This window comes from Cetorhinus maximus, chromosome 5 (genome assembly GCF_964194155.1).
Source record: "Cetorhinus maximus chromosome 5, sCetMax3.hap1.1, whole genome shotgun sequence".
NCBI lineage: Eukaryota > Metazoa > Chordata > Chondrichthyes > Lamniformes > Cetorhinidae > Cetorhinus > Cetorhinus maximus.
Genome location: NC_135883.1, coordinates 123,839,340 through 123,861,683, shown reverse-complemented (window position 1 = coordinate 123,861,683; position 22,344 = coordinate 123,839,340). Strand labels below are relative to the sequence as shown.

At 44.1% G+C, this 22,344-nt stretch overlaps 1 protein-coding gene across 3 annotated transcripts in view; it reads right to left on the bottom strand.

Moving 5' to 3' along the window:
* Nucleotides 1-22,344, bottom strand: part of ube3d (ubiquitin protein ligase E3D) — a 206,234-nt gene that overhangs the window by 61,073 nt on the left and 122,817 nt on the right. For 2 of the 3 annotated variants that reach the window (XM_078542447.1, XM_078542446.1), the window contains exon 9: nucleotides 2,017-2,155. The exons of the other annotated variant lie outside the window; for it this stretch is intronic. In XM_078542447.1, coding sequence (XP_078398573.1) covers nucleotides 2,017-2,155 — 139 coding nt within the window. The remainder of the gene's footprint in view (nucleotides 1-2,016; nucleotides 2,156-22,344) is intronic. 3 annotated transcript variants of the gene reach the window in all.

Below are 22,344 nucleotides of genomic sequence, written 5' to 3'. Positions count from 1 at the left end.
CGTTGAGATAGAAGGTCAGCTTTGATCATATTGAATGGCAGAGCAGGCTCACAGGGCCGAATGGCCTACTCCTGCTCCTAGTTCCTACGCTTCTGAAAGCCTTACTGAAGTCCATGTAGCCTACATCATCTGCACTACCCACATCTACACACCTAGTCACCTCCTCGAAAAATTCAATCAAATTTGTTAGACATGATTTCCCCCTGACAAAGCCATGCTGACTATCCTTGATTAATCCTTGCCTCACCATTTGGAGATTAATTCTGTCCCTCAGAATTTTTTCCAAAAGTTTCCCTACTACTGATGTTAGACTCACTGGCTTATAGTTTACTGTTTCTCTCTACCACTCTTCTTGAACAATAGTACAACATTAGCTGTCCCCCAGTCCTCTGGCACCTCTCCTGTGGCCAGAGACGATTTGAAAATTAATGTCAGGATCCCTGCAATCTCCTCCATTGCCTCCCACAGAAGTCTGGGATACATCTCATCCGGGCCTGGGGACTTATCCACTTTTAAGCCCGCTAAAACCGCTAATACCTCCTCCCTCTCAATGCTAATTTGTTCAAGTATATCACAGTCCCCCTCCCTGATTTCTATACCTACATCATCCTTCTCTATAGTGAATACAGATGCAAAGTACTCATTTAAAACCTCGCCTACGACTTCCGGCTCCTCACACAGATTGCCACTTTGGTCCCTGATGGGCCCTACTCTTTCCCTGGTTATCCTCTTTCCCCTAATATAGTTATAAAACGCCTTTGGATTTTCCTTCATTTTACCCGCCAGTGTTTTTCCATGCCCCTTCTTCGCTCTCCTAATTTCTTTTTAAGTAACCCCCTGTACTTTCTATACTCCTCTAGGGCTTCCGCTGTTTTGAACTCTCGGTATCACCATAAGCTTCCCTTTCTTTCCTTATCCAATCTTGTACATTCCTCGACATCCAGAGTTCTCTGGACTTATTGGTCCCATCCTTCACCCTTATGGGCACATGTTTGCCCTGCACTCTCATTATTTTCTTTTTGAATAACTCCCACTGCTCCGTTGTAGATTTTCCAACAATTAGCTGCTCCCAGCCCACTTTGGCCAGACCCTGTCTTACCATATTAAAATTGGCTTTCTCCCAATTCAGAACCTTTATTTCCAGTCCATCTTTGTCCTTTCCCATAACTGCCTTAAATATTACAGAGTTATGATCACTATCACTGAAATGCTCCCCCACTGACACTTTTACCATTTGCCCAGCTTTGTTCCCAAAAACTAGGTCCAACACCGCCCCTTCTCTTGTGGGGCTTTCTACGTGCTGGCTTAAAAAGCTCTCCTGGATACATTTTAATAATTCCGCCCCCTCTCAGCCTTTCACACCTTGTCTATCCCAGTTAATATTGGGGAAGTTGCCCCTACTATTATTACCTTATTATTTTTACACTTCTCTGAAATTTGCCTACATATCTGCCCTTCTATCTCTCCCTGACAGTTTGGGGGCCTATAGTACACTACCAGCAATATGATTGCCCCTTTTTTTTAATTCTACCCATATGGCTTCATTTAAGGAACCTTCTAAGATATCATCCCTCTTTATTGCAGTAATTGACTCCTTGATCAACATTGCAATACCGCCTCCTCTTTTACACCCCCACCTTCCCCCCCACCGTCTTGCCTGAAAATTCTATACCCAGGAAAAATGAGCTGCCAGTCCTGCCCCTCCCTCAACCATGTCTCTGTGATAGCAATGACATCATATCCCCATGTGTTAATCAACACCCTCAACCGCCTTACTCGCAAGACTCCTTGCATTAAAATAAATGCAATCCAGCCTTGCCATGCTCCTTTGTGCCTTAACTTGACTATATATGCTCTGCCTTCCAGACTGACTTGATTTTTCTTCTATACTTGTCTGTACATCACCCCCTACTATACCTCCATCTGTACCCCATCCCCCGCCAAATTAATTTAATATGCCTAATGAGCTAATATTTGCCACAATACACATATTTTTGCCCACATAGAAACCAATACCTTAAATGAGTTCATGTTCTGTAGTGACAGAGGGAGAGAGGCAGTTGAAGAAGCTAGTATGAGTAACAACTGCAGGCAGGTGTTCACAGGAAGAGTCATGCCGTGCACGCCAATATTCTTCTCCCATTTCTCTTGTAACCTGAAAAAAAAAAGGTCCTTTTAGAAAGCCAAAATTTAGAAACTTTCAAGAAAAAAGACTGAACGACTAATTAAAACTATGATATAGGACTGACCAAGAGGTAGTCTTCATCAACTTTCCTGCCACAGAACAACAGAAAGGCTAGTGACAGGAGGTGAAGAATCCAGGTGCAAATCCAGAACAGTGATTTATGCTCGGGCGTTGCAAAGATCAGAATCTCTCTAATCAGATCAGTAATTTCACTCATTTGGGTGACACCAAATTAATTTGTAAATGCATGTTGAAAAATCAGAAATAATGTCTCGCTCAATAAAAAAAATCTCATTAGTGCAGCTGTACATGATTAATTAAACTAATCTAAGTCTATAGTTAATTTCAATTTCCATTTTTTTGGTAATATAAAATCCTTAAATCACCGTATAATGAAGCACAGCAGCAAAACTTCCCCCCCCCCACCCCCAACAAAACATTACCACACATGCACACAGTTGCTGCACTAGTAATTCAGAGGCTGAATTAAATAACAGGAGACATGAGTTCAAATCCTACCGTAAGAACATACGGACATATAAATTAGGAGCAGGATTAAGCCATTCGGCCCCTTGGGCCTGCTCCACCATTTGAAAAGGTCATGGCTGATCTGATTGTGGCCTCAGCTCTACTTTCCTGTCTACCCCCCTGTAACTTTTGACTCCCTTGTTAAGCAAGAATCTATCTAAATCTTCTTTTTAAATATTCAGTGATACCATGGTAGCTAGGAAATTTAAACACTTTTTAAAAATCTGGAATTTAAAAACAGCTGGAATCGGCAATGGTCATCACAAAACTACCGGATTATCAAAAAACCCATTTGGTTCACCAATGTCCTTTACAGGAGGAAATCTGCCATTCTTTTCTGGTCTGGCCTACACATGACGTCAGAACCACAGCAATGTGGTTGACTCTTACCAGCCCTCTGAAATGGTCTAGCAAGCCATTCAGTTGTATTCAAATAGGAGATTAGGGGCAATTAGGGGTGGGCAATAAAGAGGTCCACGTTCCATGAATGAATTAAAACAAACACATACACAAGCTCCATCCCAGAGGAAAGAGGTGAATGCTTAGGGAAGCAGACTAGAAGAGAAGCATTTTTATCAAGACGTTGGGCTGACTAATCAAGGGAGAACAGATGGCTCGTCACCACCACACCACCCGGCACCCCATCCCCAGAAGCAAAGAGAGTGTGGAGCCGACACGCTCCACCCTGACTCGCCCCACAGCCATGAAGCTCTGTCTGACCAATTTGATTTAATTTTTCGAAGAGGTGACCAGGTGTGTAGATGAAGGCAATGCATTTGACGTAGTCTACTTGGACTTCATCAAGGCTTTGTTAAGGTCCCGCATGGGAGACTGATAACGAAGGTAAGAGCCCATGGGATCCAAGGCAATTTGGCAAATTGGATCCAGAATTGGCTGAGTGGCAGGAAGCAGAGGGTGATGGTCGAGGAGTGTTTTTGTGACTGGATGCCTGTGTCTAGTGGGGTTCCACAGGGATCGGTGTTGGGTCCCTTGCTGTTTGTGGTATATATAAACGATTTAGACTTGAATGTAGGAGGGTTGATCAGTAAGTTCGCGGATGACACAAAAATTGGTGGGGTGGTAAATAGTGAGGAGGATAGCTTGGATTACAGGAGGATATAGACGGACTGGTCAGATGGGATGATCAGTGGCAAATGGAATTTAATCCAGATAAGTGTGAGGTGATGCACTTGGGTAGGACAAACAAGGAACGGGAATACACGATGAATGGTAGGACTCTGGGGAGTACCGAGGAACAGAGGAACCTTGGTGTGCATGTCCACCGGTCCCTTAAGGTAGCGGGACAGCTAGATAAGGTGTTTAAGAAGGCATATGGGATACTTGCCTTTTTTAGCTGAGGCATAGAATATAAGAGCAGGGAGGTTATGCTGGAACTGTATAAAACGCTGGTTAGGCCACAGCTAGTGTATTGCGTGCAGTCCTGGAATCCGCATTATAGGAAGGATGTGATTGCACTAGAGAGAGTGCAGAGGAGATTTACTAGGATGCTGCCTGGGATGGGGAATTTTAGTTATGAGGAGAGATTGAATAGACTGGGGTTATCTTCCCTGGAGCAGAGGAGATTGAGGGGGGACATGATTGAGGTGTATAAAATTATGAGGGGCATAGCTAGGGCAGACAGGAAGGAACTTTTCCCCTTAGTGGAGGGATCAATAACCAGGGGGCATTGATCTAAGGTAAGGGGCAGGAGGTTTAGAGGGGATGTGAGGAAGAATTTTTTCACCCAGAGGGTGGTGGGAATCTGGAACTCACTGCCTGAAAGGGTGGTAGAGACAGAAACCCTCATAACATTGAAGAAGTATTTGGATGTGCACTTGCGATGCCATGGAATATAAGGCTATGGGCTTAGTGCTGGAAAATGGGATTAGAATAGTTAGGTGCTTGTTTGACCGGTGCAGACTCGATGGGCCGAATGGCCTCTTTCTGTGCTGTAGACCTCTATGACTCTATAGATAAATGTGGTTGTTTTGAAAATTATTGTGGTCCTTTGCTGTAAGACATTTTACCAAGTAAACTTTTCTTTTAAATGCCATTATTGAACATATTGTGCATCAGTGATCAACTGATCTTTGATAACACACTTCCAAACATGCAAACATATGAATTAGGAGCTGGAATAGGTAACCTAGCCCCTCGAGCCTGCTCCGCCATTCAATAAGCTCATGGCTGATCAAAACTTTTAACTCAGTGAAAAGTTTCACTTTCCTTGATGATACAGGTAATGTTATAAAGTATATGAAGCAACTTTATTCTTGGGTTTCAAACAGAGTGATTCTAGAAGGAAGGGCAAGTTCTAAAACATCTAGGGCATGACCGAGAAAAATGGACTATTCTGATCTTCCCGATAAAAATATCTGGACAGAGTCAGCTGTCACTCTACACTAATAATTAATTAACATGTTCTCCCTTTCTAAAATGAATTGAAGTATGGTCCATTAAATGACTTAAATGACTTAATTTGTATTAATCAGTGTGACGCAGAAACATACAGATTAAATTCCATCTTTCATGAGAACTTATTAGAAATTTATAAAACCATATACAGTGCAAGGCACAATGATACCTGGGTTTAATTTTGCTCCCAGGGCATTTTGAAAGATGACTATTTAAAGCTTCTTCCAATTAACATCCTCTGACTCTATTTAAAACTGCAACACCCAAGGAACTGGTTCTTTTTTAAGCCAAACCTGTTCAGGGTCTGATTAGAACAGTAATGTCATTCTACTGGGAAGATTAAATAGGTTTTTAATTCTTAGAGTTTCTAATTAACTTTTTCAATACTTCTATAATCCAACAAAGGGCATTGGGTTAAACAACTTAGTTTAATTTTACAATTCCCATTCTAATGAAGTGGAACTATTATTATGCAATTTCAACAAGGACAAGTTAAAGAAAAGGTTGCGAGTCCAAGTATTGTTTTAAATTGTATAGGTGCTGTAAAATTAGTAACAAGGTGGTTATTGCATATCTAAATTTACAGACAGCAATGTTTAACTTCATATAAATGTATGGTCAAATACTTAGGCTTTGAACTTCTGATCTCTGGCTGTTGGTGCCCTGGAGGTAGCCCCCTGCCATCCCCCAAGAGGCGCTGGGGTACTTCTCGGACATCCCAACGTACAGACTATGCAAGAATTGCCTGAGAAGTTTGGACTTCCAATGGGCAATTCTCCTGCATCTGGAACCCTCCAAAATTCTGAGTTACTGTCGGAGACTTCAGATGTTTCTGACTCACTTACCAGAAATAGTTACTCAGGAAAGGTTAGAAGGATTAAAACCAGTTCAAACTCCTAGGTAACTATACCACTGACCCCCCACCAGACTCCCCACCAGACCCCCTGAATACCCCCAGCCCCCCCAACCCCCCACCCTCAACTACCCTCCCAACCCCATGACAACCCTCCCGAACCCCTGACTACCCCACCACGAGCTCTGATTACCCTCCCAATCCCTGACACCCCACTGGACCCCCTGACTAGCCCCCGAACCCCCCGCTGACCACCACCTAACCGCACCAACTAGCCTCCCATCCCCCAACTCAACCCCTGACCTAATTACACCCCCGCAGCCACCCAACTCCTTCCTCGACTACCTGATTACTACCCATTCTACACCCTCACCCACCCACATGCCACCCTATCCCCTCACCCACCCACATGCCACCCTATCCCCTCACCCCACATGCCACCCTATCCCCTCACCCACCCACATGCCACCCTATCCCCTCACCCCACATGCCACCCTATCCCCTCACCCACCCACATGCCACCCTATCCCCTCACCCACCCACATGCCACCCTATCCCCTCACCCCACATGCCACCCTATTCCCTCACCCACCCACATGCCACCCTATCCCCTCACCCCACATGCCACCCTATTCCCTCACCCACTTACCTTCCACCCTATCCCTTCATTCATCCACCTGCCACTCTTCCCCCTCACCCACCAACCTGCCACCCTATCCCTGCACCCACCAACCGGCTACCCTAACCCCTCATCCATTCACCCGCCACCCTACCCCCTTCATCCACGCACCTGCCACCCTACCCTCTCACCTTGCTTTCTCTCCGTAGCTTCTCAAAGCGGCTTTGAGACCTTTAAACACTACTTACTGGAATACGGCAGCTAGTGCCATAAAAAGGGGGCATGGCCTGGCTTCTCCCGGCGATCCTGCAATATGAAGGAATGCTCCGAGAACAGATACACTTCGCATTTCTGATGAAGCCCAGTTCAGAAGACCTGACCAGAAGTGTGGACCTCCATCTTAGTGCAAAAAAACTAGGGGTGGAGTGGCAATCCCACAATGATTGCTGCTACTCAGAAGATTCAGCCCATTATATTTCACTCTGAAGATTTTAAACAGAAAACAAATTTTCATGTTGTGTTTAACTGTTTGCCTCTTAAATGATTTATTAACAAAAAATGGAAACTTTTAAAAACAAGGTCTAGATCTGTGAAATGACTATGCATATATATAATTTTTGATAAAGCCAATTGATCTGTATCTATTTCATTCATTTTGTATTGACACAGTGTCAGTCAGCAATTTTCACAATACGCAAGTCAGAGTGTGGAAGTAAATTATTTGAAATCACAGTTCCTATCCAGTGATCACTGTTTTCCCACCTTGACTGGCGTAATGGTCTGCCAACACTCAACTGCCAGGATTCATACATGAAGGACATACACTAGCTTGAGGCACCAGAAGTTGACAACCTTCTCAGTCAGGTCACTTTGCTCAGCAAACACGGTTGCACGCCTACCTACTGGTGAGTAAGTTGGTAAACAAGATACTGCAGACGCAGAGACCAATGTAAGAAGAAGCACATGCTGTTTATTAACACAAGTGACACAGCACTAACACATGTGTGCTTCTCCAACCAGACCCTATTCTAAACTACTGATTAACATTGTAGCCCGTGCTACACAGCAACTGGATAATACAGTCACGTGGTCAATCTGCTCACATTCTCTTAAAGGTGTATTGTAACTCGGATTACTACATCCCTCCCCCTTTACTCGAAAGTAGAATTTACAATCTTTACAATATATCGACTATTTACATAAATAAACTATTTACAAATTCAGTCTCTGGAGGCTTTTTCAAATGTGTTGAACATCATAGTTCTACGGCTTTGGATGGTTTATCCAAGGCAATCCCAGGAGTCTTTTGTCCACTAGGCTGTCCAGTAGGAAACTATAAGTTTGTTTCTTTGACTCTCTCAGGCTCAACCAATCCTACAGGCACTTCCAAACCAAGTGGAGTTCCTTCCACATGTCGTGTAGACTCCAACGGGAATGCTTGGCATATTCTTTCTTGTAGATCTGTTTCCCTTTTCCTGAGGTGATTTACGTGTCTCCTATTAATCCGGCCTTTGGCCGATATGTGATAGGAAAGGGGTTCTGTCACTGCACTAACTTTACCTGATAGCCATTTGGGCCCATCTCCAAAGTTCTTTGCAAAACCTGTGTCTCCAACAGTGATGTTTCTTTCACGAATGTGGTAATCATGTCCATGTTTCTGAGACTCCTGACTTCTCTCTACCTTCCCCTCTAAATTCGGCCTTATGAAACTCAAACATGTCCTGAGATGTCTCACCACCAATAACTCTGCGGGGCCAATACTGGACTGCCCTCTTGGCCAAACCATTGGATGCAGGGTGATATGATGAGATCTTCACATGTGTTATGCCATTGAGACCTGTAAATCTTTGGAATTCCCCGCTGGTGAATGCCATTCCATTATCAGACACTATTACTTCTGGTAACCCATGTATCATAATCTGTCTATGGTGGTGGCAGATGTGGGTGTTTTCACCTCGTATACATCCATCCACTTCGAGTGAGCGTCTATAATCAAGAGGAATATTGTGCCCAAAATAGGCCCCACGTAGTCAGTGTGGGGGTCGACCCATGGCCTTCCTAGCCATTCCCAGGGTTGCAATGGAGCAGAAGGGGGCAATTTCTGTACCTGTTGGCACTGTATGCAGCTCTTGACTAAGTTTTCTGTTTCTGTATCCATCCCTGGCCACCATAAGTAGCTGCGTGCCAACATTTTCATTCTAGAGATGCCGGGGTGAGCATTATGCAATTTGGTCAATAATGGTTGTCTTGCTCTTGGACGCACAATGACTCTTGCTCCCCACAGCTAGATGGCCATCCTGGCAGGTGAGCTCATATCTCCTATTAAAATAGGGCTTCATTTCATCAGACTTTGGCTCATTGGACCATCCCTGTAAGACTTGATCTCTGACGTGAAACAAAACTGGATCATGGTCTTTTATTTTATTTGTTTGGCATGTACTGGTGACAATTCCAGAAAGTTTAACAAGACAAGATCTTGAGGAATTGGGACGTTCACATTGCTGTCTTTTAGAGGTAACTGGCTCAATGCGTTGGCATTTGCAATCTGGCTTCCCAGCCAATGGATTAAAGTATATTCATAAGCAGCTAGAATCAGTGCCCACCTTTGGATATGTGCAGAGGCAATTAGCGGTATTGCATTATCTTCCCCGAAAAAGCCTAATAGTGGCTTGTGGTTGGATACAATAGTAAAGTGGCAACCATGGATGTATTGGTAGAACTTCTTAACGCCAAATACGATGGATAAGCCTTCTTACTCTATTTGTGAGTATCTACATTTTGCAACACCAAATGTTCTTGAGACGTAACCAATGTGCTTTTCAGAGCCATCCGCCTTCCGGTGGGAGAGTATTGCCCCTGCTCCGTAAGGGGATGCATCACAGGTCAAAATTAATTCTTTCTTTGGGTCAAAATGTACCAACAGGACCTATGAATGTAGCAACTACTTTACTGTTATAAAAGCCTGTTGTTGTGGAGCTTTCCAAGTCCACCTGTGGTTTTTCTTAAGCAAACTTTATAATGGAGCCAGCACTGTTAACAAATTTGGGAGAAATTGACCATAATAGTTAATCATTCCCAAGAAGAACTTGAGTTCTATGGCGTTTCTTGGTGCTGGCGCCTCACAAGCAGCTCTCACCTCATCTTGCCCTGGGTGAAGGCCTTGCGAATCAAGCCTATGTCCCAGGTAAACCATTTCTTTTGCTTGGAAGATACATTTTTCTCTTTTCAAATAAACTCCAGCTTGTGAGATGCGCTTCAATACCTCTTCCAGGTTAGCCAGGTGTTCTTCATCAGTTAGTCCTGTTACTAGGGCATCATCAAGATAAACCACGCCATGGGGCAAACCTTGAAGCATATTTTCCATTGCCTGTTGGAAAAGGGCACAAGCCAATGAGACTCTGAAGGGTAGCCTGGTATAACCCCCTGGTGTTGATAGTCACAAAGTCCAGAGAGACCTTTTCTAGCTTGACTTGCTGGTAAGTGTGGCTCATGTCGACCTTCGTATATGTGGTTTCCCCCTGCCAGATTGAAATACAATTCATCAATTTTCGGTATAGAATGCCTGTGAGGCCTGGCCAGTTTGTTAACAGTCAACTTGTAGTCCCCGCATATTCGCACACTCTGGTCAGGCTTTAGTACTAGAACTATGGGTGCTGCCCATTCAGGTTGTAAGACTCCCAACCTTTCCAGCCTGTCTAATTCGACATCAACTTTTTCTCATAATGCATAGGGGACTGACCTTGCCTTCAAGAATCTGGGGGTTGCCCCAGGATCCATGTGGATTTAAGTTTGCAGCCTCTGAATCTTCCCAAGCTCTTCCCTGAAGATGGAGGCATATTTCTGTAATAAATCCTGCAGGTCTTTCATTCTGAGCTGAAAAATCACGGTCCACTCCAACTTTATTTCCTTAAGCTAGTTCCGAGCAAGTAGACTTGGACCCTCCCCTGCTACCACTATCAGGGGAAAATTAACAGACTGATTTCCATACTGTACTGGAACCTTGCATATACCTCTTACTCGTATGCCTTCACCAGTATACGTCTTTAGTTTAGCATCTGAATTTTCCAGATTTAATGAGTGGCCTTCTCCATTCAGATATTTGAACCTATGTTCCCCTATAATTGTCATGGATGCACCTGTATCCACCTCCATTCGGATGGGTTTTCCGTTGACTGGCTCTGTTTCTTCTGGTTCCTGTGGATTTCACGATTTCTAACTTTCTGCTTAAAGTTTTGTCTTAATCTGTCTTTACAATATTGCATAATGTGCCCATTATGATGGCAGCAGAAACACTCGATTCTTTTAAATTGTTGTTTGCTTGCAGGCTATCTGGTTTCATTTCTGCCATTATTATTCTGGGTTTTCTCTGTTAAACCATTGCTTTTTGCTGGTCTGTTAATGGTGGCTGTTTCCCGCCTTTCCGCAGGGCCCAGGGTTTCTGCGCCATCTCTACCCAGTGCTTCCCTCCCGACACGATAGATGACACCATTTTGTGCTGCCTTGATTGCTTCTGAACCCCTGACTGCGTTTTCCATTCCGAGCGCCAACTCCAACGCCTTGCTGAAATCTAAATTTGTTTCTGACAACAGCCTTTTTTGAAAGGCGTCTTCATTCACCCCACATACTAGTCGGTCTCTTAACATGTCGTTAATCGATGTCCCGAACTCACAGTGCTCTGTCAGTTGTTTTAAGGCTGCTACTTAGCAAGCGATTGTCTTTCCAGGGGTGCGACACCCTGAATTAAATTTAAAACGTTGACTTGTTCATGAGGGTTTGGGCTGAAAGTGGCTTTTCAGAAGATTTACTAATCAAAGCTCATGGAATCTGGGGTGTTGGGTGCTGTTAGACTACGAATTAGGCCGTATGTTTCACTGTTACATCATGTGATGTCTGATCAAACAGTTTGATACGGCCAAACTGTGGAATACTGGAGGGAGATAACTTCGACGACTTTGATGGATGCTGTACTTACAATTGCCTTACAAGGTACGGCTGATTTACTTCTGTTTAATTTCTGTGTCTTTCTTTGGTGTCATTGACTGGTCATGTTTTGCCTCGTTGCCATGTTGTTATGTTCCTTCTCTGTCGGGTCGCTTTGCTCAGCGAACATGGTTGCACGCCTATCTACTGGTGAGTGAGTTGGTAAACAAGATACTGCAGATGAGGGACCAATGTAAGATGAGGCACATGCTGTTTATTAACACAAGTCACAGAGCACTAACACATGTGTACTTCTCCAACCAGACCCTATTCTAAACTACTGATTAACATTGTAGCCCGAGCTACACAGAAATTAGGTAATACAATCACGTGGTTAATCGGCTCACATTCTCTTAAAGGTGTATTGTACCTCAGATTATCACAAACAACATATACTACTTTGTATGAATCTTCAGGGGAGGGGGGTCAAAATTAGACAGCATTAAAAACGAACAAGAATTAAAAATGCTGTTAGCTAGTATATTGGTTCACCAGCATGCTGTGACATTGAGTGATCAATGAGTCTGACTTCCCAAGAGAAAAACCGGTTCACTTAACTTATCCATTAGATGGAAATGTCATAACTTAGGTGCTTCTCCACACTGAGGGAAGGAAAACTGGAGTGAGAGTCACCACACACTGCTCTCATGCATCTCTTAGCAGAAGGTACACAACACCATTGGCAAAGATCAAGGAGAAGATTACTTGCTCTGCCTCAGTGTGGCACAGAGAAACCGAAAAGGCGAAGAGGAGAAAGGAAGAAGATTTAAATGGAAATAGAGGAAAAATAATATAAAGCCGATATGTGAAGAAGAATTGTGATTTATACACAACTCTTTCACAAAGAACGAATATTTAAGGCTACAACTGATAGCTCTTTTAAAACAGAAGGATTTTCCCACTGTAGCTTAAAGCCATTCCATAAAACATGACAAGCAGCGTGTTGAGCTTTGAGTTTCAAGGTTGCTTTATTAATAACCCAAAAATATTCATTCAGGTTTTTAGGAATAGCATGGATTGGCCACTTCTTTAAATGCATTTTTGCGCCTTAATACGAGTCAATCCCACAGTTCTGCTATTCTGACCAGAATTATAAGCAATTAATTACTATCTATGCCCTGCAACAACAACTCTGCAGGGTGCCAGCTCAATGCAAAACAAAGTTACCACTCTTCATTTAACCAAACAGCTTGTTTCAGTAATAGCTGCAGCATCTAGGGACTTAGCGACTACTAATTTGATATAGTCAGATAATCTTAGTAAATAACATCTGCCTAATGGTTACATTCAGACTTTTTGTCCTTCTGGATCATAGAAACATAGAAGCAGGCATCTCTCTCAATCGGTGAAATGTTAGGATGACCTCCCTTCAGTAGGGCATGTCATATTCTTTGACCCAGGGTGATCTCCACATACCACAGAATAAGCTCTATCATGTAACAGTGAAAAATTACAGTGATGCTATCTTTAGGCTTTTGATATACTCATCAGACAATAAATAAGTACCTTCCATTCTCAGTAATAATATTGCAGCTGTAAAACTACAACAGAAAAAGGATACAAGAAAAAGAATATAATGGTCTAGATTTTCCAGTCTCTAGATCATCGGAGACCAGACCCAAAGATGCGCCACGGAACCCCTCGGAAGTCCCAACGCACTGACTCTGTGGGAATTGCCCGGGAAGTTTGAACTTCCAATGGGCAATTCCCCTGCCTCCTGGGACCCTCCGAAAATGTCTCAACTCTGAGTTAGAGTCGGAGGCTTCAAACAGTTCCAACTTACTTAACTGGATGGTTACCCAGGAAATGGTAGACAGAAAATCCGAATCCAACTCGTGGGTAACTATACAACCAACTGCTCCCACAACCCAACCTGACTATCCCCACCAGTCAACTCCACCATAACCCCCAGACAGGCCCCTAACCTGACTAGTCCCCGCCACCTGACTCCATCCTGACCCCATGATGACCCCAACTCCCCCCACTGATGTCCCCCAACCCGACCTATCTAGCCCCCACCACCCGACTCCATCTCTGGCCCCCCACCCCTGCCACCGCATACCCCCCTGAATTCCCGATTCCCCACCAACCTGATCCAAGTAGCCCCCAACACCCGACTCCCACCCTGATACCCCCAACTACCCCCATGAATCCCCGACTCCCCACCAACTCGACCTGACTAGCCCCCACCACTCTACTCACCCCTCCTGATCCCCTAACTACCCCTCCGATCCGACCTGACTAACTCCCATCACTTGACTCCCCATTGATCCCCGCCCCGCCCCCAAACTACCCCCCTGCCCACCCCCCTGGTGAGACCACATCTGGAGTACTGTGTACAGTATTGGTCTCCTTGTTTAAGGAAGGATGTAAATGCTTTGGAAGCAGTTGAGAGAAGGTTTACTAGACTAATACCTGGAATGGGTGGGTTGTCTTATGAGGAAAGGCTGGACAGGCTAGGCTTGTATCCGCTGGAGTTTAGAAGAGTAGGAAGCGACTTGATTGAAACATATAAGATCCTGAGGGGACTTGACAGGGTGCATATGGAAAGGATGTTTCCCCTTGTGAGAGAATCTAGAACTAGGGGTCACTGTTTAAAAATAAGGGTCGCCATTTAAGACAGAGATGAGGAGGATTTTTTTTCTCTCAGGGGGTCGTGAGTCTTTGGAACTCTCTTCCTCAAAAGGCAGTGGAATCAGAGTCTTTGAATATTTTTATGGCAGAGCTAAATAGATTCTTGATAAGCAAGGGGGTGAAAGGCTATCAGGAGTAGGCAGGAATGTGGAGTTCAGGTTACAATCAGATCAGCCGTGTTCTTATTGAATGGCGGAGCAGGCTTAAGGGGCCGAGTGGCCTACTCCTGTTCCAAGTTTGTATGGTCATATGTATGTTCGTCTGAACCCCCCGACCCGACCTGACTAGCCTCCACCACCCAACTCCCCTCTCATGCCCCCGCCACCCAAATTCCCCCTGACCCCACCTCCCCTCCCGAGCCCCCGACTTGACCTGACCACCCTACCCAGCTACCACCCTACCCACTTACCTCAACCACCCTGCAACACTCATTCTCCAACACACTGAAAAGCTGTTTAAATGTCTCAAATCTTTTTGGTGTGTTAGTGAACACTTAACAGAATGCAGCAGCCAGTGCTGTAAAAAGGGTATGTGGTTTCTGCACGGATTCTTCCCGCTGCTCCTTCTGAGGTTTGCAACACTGACTGAGTTCTGCAAGATCCTCCATTGGAAGATTGGCCAGAAAAATCGGAGAAAAGTAAGTGGGTATTTTTTTTTTGTCTGATCAAGGTTGGAAACAGGGACTCTGACCCCAAATGATATTGCAAAAGAATTGGGGCTGGGATTAATCTAAATAGCTCCAGATGAAAAACTAACAACAGCACAAGTGTGATGGAGCAAATGACCTCCTTTTGTAATGTAATTTCTGTGTTATTAGAACTCCGCTCACCATCACAGAGTGAAACCAGGCTGAGAGGCAGCAAATGGCTTCATTACAGGACTCTAACTGCAGTAACCAATCTTATTTTCATGTTTATTCGTTTTGCTCCATACACTATATTCATCTATATTCCGCCTGTTGGGCAGAATATGGGGCGAAGTTGAAGTGCGGGCGCACACAGGCGCGCCTCTGATCGGGGGGATCGGGAGGCATGGTGCCATTTTATGTGGGCGGGCCAATTAAGGCCCACCCAGCGTGACATCCACACAGAAACGCTATGCGCTCCCTGTGCAGGTGGAGGGGGGAACCCTAAACCCGAGAGTGTGCTCTTTCGCGCATGCACACGCGAGTGCGCACTCATCTGCCTGAGGCTAAGTGCTGCCCCAGGGAGATCGCCTCTACTGTCAAAAATATTCAAAATAGAGGAAAATAAATTCTCTGACATGTCCCCTCATGTGACACTGTCACATAAGTTGGGACATGTTCATGATTTTTTAAAAAACTTTAATTAAATTTTTTAAAGCCTAAATGAAAGCTCATCCCACCCGTGGATGAGGTTTCATGCTTTTTCTAATGCCCGCCAGGGCTCCTGGCCTGCCCGGCAACCTTAAGGTTGGACAGGCAAGTCCATTAATTAGTTAAATGACTGTGTCAATGGCCTCAATTGGCCATTGACAGGTCAGCGGGCACACTTCTGATTTTGCTGAGCCCCCACTTACCTGAAAATTTAAATGGGGCGCGATGATGTCGGGAGTTCCGCCCAACGTCGCCACGTGTCATTTTACGTGTCATCGAGCGGGTCCTGCCCCCCACTCGCCGACGGGAAAATCCTGCCCATGGAGTCTTAAGGCATGAAGAATAGACCCCTATCCAGGACTGGATGACTAAACAGTATATCCTCTTCAGTCAGTACAACATTACAGAAAATATAAAGTTTGCTCTATTTTGCAACCTTACAAATGTACACAGTCTGTGAATTTTCTGAGCTTGATTCATCAGATAGCCTATTCTGATTAAACGCTACCCAGTGTTCTTTGCTAATACTGGATATAGTGAGTCCAACTGCAGTCAAATATAGTTTTGCTCATCCACAAGCTTATATTTCCCTCAAAACACAATAACACTACAGAAAAATATAGCCAGGGTCAATCAGGTTTATCTAATGCAGCTGACCTAATTAGTTCAGTTTAGAAATAGTTCTATCCAGATCTAAGCCTATAGTCCTTCTAATACCTATACTCAAATTCAGAACCAAAGGACACAAGGTAACTGTGGATTATGGTACCCTGAGACAAGTAAAATTGAACTATTCTGGGGAGGAAATTCAAAAAACAATCCTTTCTCCAGATCCTAGCAGCAACACACAAATTTCCCTTCATGACACCAGAAGTGTGGCTAATTCCTGGGCCATTAATTCAAGTCTAGATGGATAGATGAATTTAGAAATAAGCTTCATGCACATGTAGGCCACGAATTGCCAGGGCCTGATGGAGGCTCTCACTTTCCATGAATGTCTGCTTTTGGGGGGGCTGTCTGGAAGAATTGGGCATTGAAAGCCATTGCCAGAAACTGGCACTTTCAAGGTTCTTCTGCGTGCTACTATTTTCCTGCTTCCAATTGTGGAAAATGGCTAACCGCTTAATCTCTGGATAATCTCACTTATAGAACATATGTTCTGTTACATCCTGTTTGCATGGTTAATTTAGTGGAAAACTGTACCACCTGCTCAGGAAATCATCCACTTCACTATCCATTCCAGTGAGAGAGAAGAACCAAGCAGTAATCTATAAGAAGTACGTATGCCATTGGGGGAGGAGGGGGTGAGGGGGTGGGATGGGGTGGGATGGGATGGGATGGGATGGGATGGGAGGGGGTGGTGGTTGGAGGAGGGCCACGTCTAAAAATAAGGGCCAGTAACATTGTGAATCTTCCTAATTAGATGAAGAATACCATCAGAGTTCACTTGTATGAAGTTTTACATTATTGAACAAAAACTAATTGTCAATCAAAAACAACTTGCTTATATATAGCTCTGATGAAAGGACATTGAGCATGAACGCTGGGTGAAACGTAACGCCTTCTCCCGTGGCACGTTTGGTGAAGGGGTGATTTATTCATGTGGGGCGTGTGAATGGCCTTCCCATCCTGCCGCCAATTGAGGCCTCATTCTGCCACTGCTAGTATTAACCCACAGCGGGTGAGGGACTCGCCATGTGAAACGTAAACCCTGTCGGTATTGGGTTGTTTGAGGGTTTCCAGGGAGACTCCATCATTCAAAGATACTCAATGCCTATTAGAGGGATCCAGCATTGGGAAGGGTGGGGATATGTGTTTGAAAGCTCAGCATTAGATCGGACAAGATGAGCTTCCTCCCAACAAAAATATATTGACAAATGAATCTCCTGCTTCTCCTCAACTGCTACTGAATGTCCTGAGTTCCTCAGGGTAGTGTCCTTGGCCCAACTATCCTCAGATGCTTCACCAATGACACCAACTCCATCATGAGGTTCGCTGATGATTGTGCAATGTTCAGTACAATTTGCGGCTCCAAGACCTGGGATGTGGGCAATTGCCCTTATTCAGAGGGCATTTAAAAGTCAACCACATTGCTGTGTGGCACACACAGACCCATGACCAGGTAAGGATGGCTGATTTCCTTCCCATTACATTAATGAACCAGATGGGTTTTTACTACAATGGCCAATGGTCATCATCAGGCTTTTAATTCCAGGGTTTTTTTTTATTGAATTCGAATTTCACCACCTGCTATGGTGGGAATTGAACCCAGGTACCCAGAGCATTACCCTTGGTCTCTGGAATACTAATCAGTGATAATACCACTATGCCACCGCCTCCTCAGTGACATTACCGTCACTGAATCCCCCACTATCAACATCCAAGGGTTAGGGAGCTAGGAAACAGATTAAAAAACAGGACCTCAAAGGTAGTAATCTCTGCATTACTTCTGGTGTCACGCGCTAGTGAGTATAGAAATAGGAGGTTAGTCCAGATGGATGTGTAACTGGAGAGATGGTGCAGGAAGGAGGGCTTTAGATTTCTGGGACATTGGGACCGTTTCTGGGGGCAGATAGGTTGCACCTGAACCGGAATGGGACCAACATCCTTGTGGGGAGGTTTGCTGGTGCCTTTGGGGAGGGTTTAAACTAACTTGGCAGGGGGATGGGATCCTGAGAGGAGGTTCAGCAGAGAGAGATGCACAGCCAAAATTAGAAGAGAGAGCAAGTGAGTCTGGAAGGCATAGAAATTGTAGGCAAGTTAAGGCACAAGGGAGTTTGGCATGGTTGGATGGTATTTATTTTAATGCAAGGAGTCTGACTATTCAGGTAGATGAGTTGAGGGCACAAATTAATACATGGAAGTATGATGTCATTGCTGTCACAGAGACATGGTTGAGAGAAGGGCAGGATTGGTAGCTCAATATTCCAGGATATAGGGTCTTCAGGCGACGCAGGGAAGGAGGTAAAAGAGGAGGGGGTATTGCAATATTGATCAAGGAATCAATTGCAGCAGTCAGGAGGGATGACATCTTAGAAGGCTCCTCAAATGAAGCCATATGGATAGAACTTAAAAACAAAAAAGCAGCAATCACATTGCTGGGAGCGTACTATAGGACCCCAAACAGTCAAGAGAGAAATAGAAGTGCAGATATGTAGGCAAATTTCAGAGAAGTGTAAAATAATAGGGTAGTAATAGTGGGGGATTTCAACTTCCCCAACATTTACTGGGTTAGTCATAGTGTGATAGGTTTAGAGGGAGCGGAATTCTTAAAATGCATCCAGGAGAGCTTTTTAAGCCAGTACGTATAGGGTCCTACAAGAGAGGCAGCTGTACTGGACTTAATTTTAGGGAATGAAGCCGGGCAAGTGGTAGAGGTATCACTGGGGGAACATTTTGCAGATAGTGATCATAACTCAGTTAGATTCAAGGTTGTTATGGATAAGGACAGGATTGTCCAGAAATCAGAGTTCTAAATTGGGGGAAAGCCGATTTTAATAGGATCAGATATGATTTGGCCAGGGTGGACTGGGAACAGCTACTTTTAGGTAAATCTGCGTCAGAGCAGCAGCACTCATTCAAAAAGGAAACAGGGAGAGTACAGGACCAACATATTCCAGTAAAGATAAAGGGTGGGACCAACAAATCCAGGGAACCCTGGATGTCAAGGCATATACAGCATTGGATAAAGAGAAAAATGGGGGCTTATGGCAGACACCAAGGGCTCAAAACAGCGGAAGCCCTAGAGGAGTATAGAATGTGTAGAGGGGAACTTAAAAAGGAAATCAGGAGAGCAAAAAGGGGGCATGAAAAAACATTGGCAGGTAAAATAAATGAAAATCCAAAGTTATTTTACAAGTACATTAAGAGTAAGAGGATAACTAGGGAAAGAGTAGGGCCCATTAAGGGCCATAGTGGTAATTTGTGTGTGGAGCTGGAAGACGTAGGGTAGGGTTCTAAATGAATACTTTGTGTCAGTGTTCACAAGTGAGAGGGACAATGTGGGTATGGAAATCAGGCAAGAGGACTGTGATATAATTAAAGAAATTAGCATGGAAAGGGAGGAGGTTCTAAGTGGTCTGGCAGGCTTAAAAGTAGATAAATCTCCAGGCCCACATGAAATGTATCCCAGGCTGTTGAGTGAGGCAAGGGAGGAGATAGCAGGGGCACTGACAATAATTTTCAATACCTCTCTGGCCACAGGAGAGGTGCCAGAGGACTGGAGGACAGTCAATGTGGTATGGTTATTCAAGAAGGGAGGAAGGGATAAACCAGGGAACTACGGGCCAATCAGTCTAACCTCAGTGGTGGGGAAACTATTGGAAGCAATTCTGAGGGACAGAGTTAATCTACTTGGAGAGGCAGGGATTAATCAAGGACAGTCAGCATGGTTTTATTAAGGGGAGGTCATGTCTGACCAATTGGACTGAATTTTTCGAAGAGATGACCAGGTATGTAGATGAGGGGAATGCATTTGACATAGTCTACTTGGACTTCAGCAAGGCTTTTTATAAGGTCTCACATGGGAGACTGATAACGAAGGTAAGAGCCCATGGGATCCAAGGCAATTTGGCAAATTGGATCCAGAATTGGCTGAGTGGCAGGAAGCAGAGTTTGATGGTCGAGGGATGTTTTTGTGACTGGATGCCTGTGTCCAGTGGGGTTCCACAAGGATCGGTGTTGGGTCCCTTGCTATTTGTAGTATATATAAACAATTTAGACTTGAATGTAGGAGGGTTGATCAGTAAGTTCGCGGAGGACACGAAAATTGGTGGGTTGGTAAATAGTGAGCAGGATAGCCTTAGATTACAGGAGGATATAGATGGACTGGTCAGATGGGCATAATCAGTGGCAAATTGAATTTAATCCAGATAAGTGTGAGGTGATGCACTTGGGTAGGACAAACAAGGCACAGGAATACACAATGAATGGTAGGACCCTGGGGAGTACCGAGGAACAGAGGGACCTTGGTGTGCATGTCCACCGGATCCTTAAGGTAGCGGGACAGCTAGATAAGGTGTTTAAGAAGACATATGGGATACTTGCCTTTATTAGCCAAGGCATAGAATATAAGAGCAGGGAGGTTATGCTGGAACTGTATAAAATGCTGGTTAGGCCACAGCTAGACAATTGCGTGCAGTCCTGGAATCCGCATTATAGGAAGGGTGTGATTGCACTAGAGAGAGTGCAGAGGAGATTTACTAGGATGTTGCCTGGGATGGGGAATTTTAGTTATGAGGAGAGATTGAATAGACTGGGGTTATCTTCCCTGGAGCAGAGGAGATTGAGGGGGACATGATTGAGGTGCATAAAATTATGAGGGACATAGATAGGGCAGACAGGAAGGAACTTTTTCCCTTGGTGGAGGGATCAATAACCAGGGGGCATTGATTTAAGGTAAGGGGCAGGAGGTTTAGAGGGGATGTGAGGAAGAATTTTTTCATCCAGAGGGTGGTGGGAATCTGGAACTCACTGCCTGAAAGGGTGGTAGAGGCAGAAACCCTTATAACATTTAAGGAGTATTTGGCATGGCATACAAGGTAATGGGCTTAGTGCTGGAAAATGGGATTAGAATAGTTAGGCACTTGTTTGACCGGAGCAGACCCGATGGGCCGAAGGGCCTTTTTCTGTGCTTTAGACCTCTATGTCTATGACATGCCCTTAAAATTTATCGGATTCTAAACTGCTTAATCTATTTGTATGTGTGTGAACTTTGTGTGTGACTATGTGTGTGTGTATATGTTTCTGTGTTTGTGTGTGCGTGTGTGTATGTGTGTGTGTGAGAGAAAGAGAGAAAGTTGGAGCATTTTTATCATGTTACTTAGATTGGGTTAAGTACAATTAATACTATTCTCTCTTCTTCTTTAAAAAAAACTGAAAGAAACCTGTGTGTGTGTCTTTTATAGTCATAGCATGTAAACAGTTAAACGCTCACTGAATTGGCATACATATCTTTTTTTTAAATCCTATTGCACTCAGCCGAGGAATGGAAAAAGGGGGAGCTATCCTATCCCTCCTTACCTGGTCATAACAGTATCATTAAACGATATGATGTTGAAGTCAGGAATAAGAGGATCCAAGACTAAACTCAAGTAACTCCTGGTGAATCCAAGGGTATATGAGTTAGGAGGAATGACGCTTGGGTCTTTAGGCTAAGGAGATGCCTATCTGGAGACCAAGAGAAAGCCAGGTTTAGTTTCTAGGACTGATAAAGTATGAGTTAATAAGACAGGGGGTTGTTTAGCTTGTGAGAGAAGAGAAGCAAGACTTGGAATTGAATTGCCTTTGGTTTTAAATCAAAGTTAATCCCAAAGTGAAATAAAGTTGCCAGCGGCAGTTTAGCTAGAAGAATGATGATGGTTTCAGTTCTTGGACAGAAACTGTGCGCATCACAGGTTTAAGATGTTAAAATAGTTTCAACAGATAATTAACCACTGGAAGTAAATGACTAAGTATTGTAATATTTATTACATATAGTTAAACCCTGACAGAATGTGAATTGTAAGTTTCTCTCAAACTTAGCTGAATTACTAGGCAATGGAAATTTGGAATACAGAAGCGTGGTTGAAGTGGCTTCTAATTAAACGCTGTACAATTGACCGGCAGTTATAAAAAGCGGTGTGTGTTTTTTTAATATTCGTTTGCTAAATCTGCCACATTTTACCCCAGGAGTGTAGCAGTAGTGCTGCTCGTATTATTATGTACAGGAGTTGGCAAGCAACCCACCCTCAATAAGAAAACTGCTGTAGCTTATAAAAAATATTTCAAAATGTTATGTGGGCCTTATGCAAGAC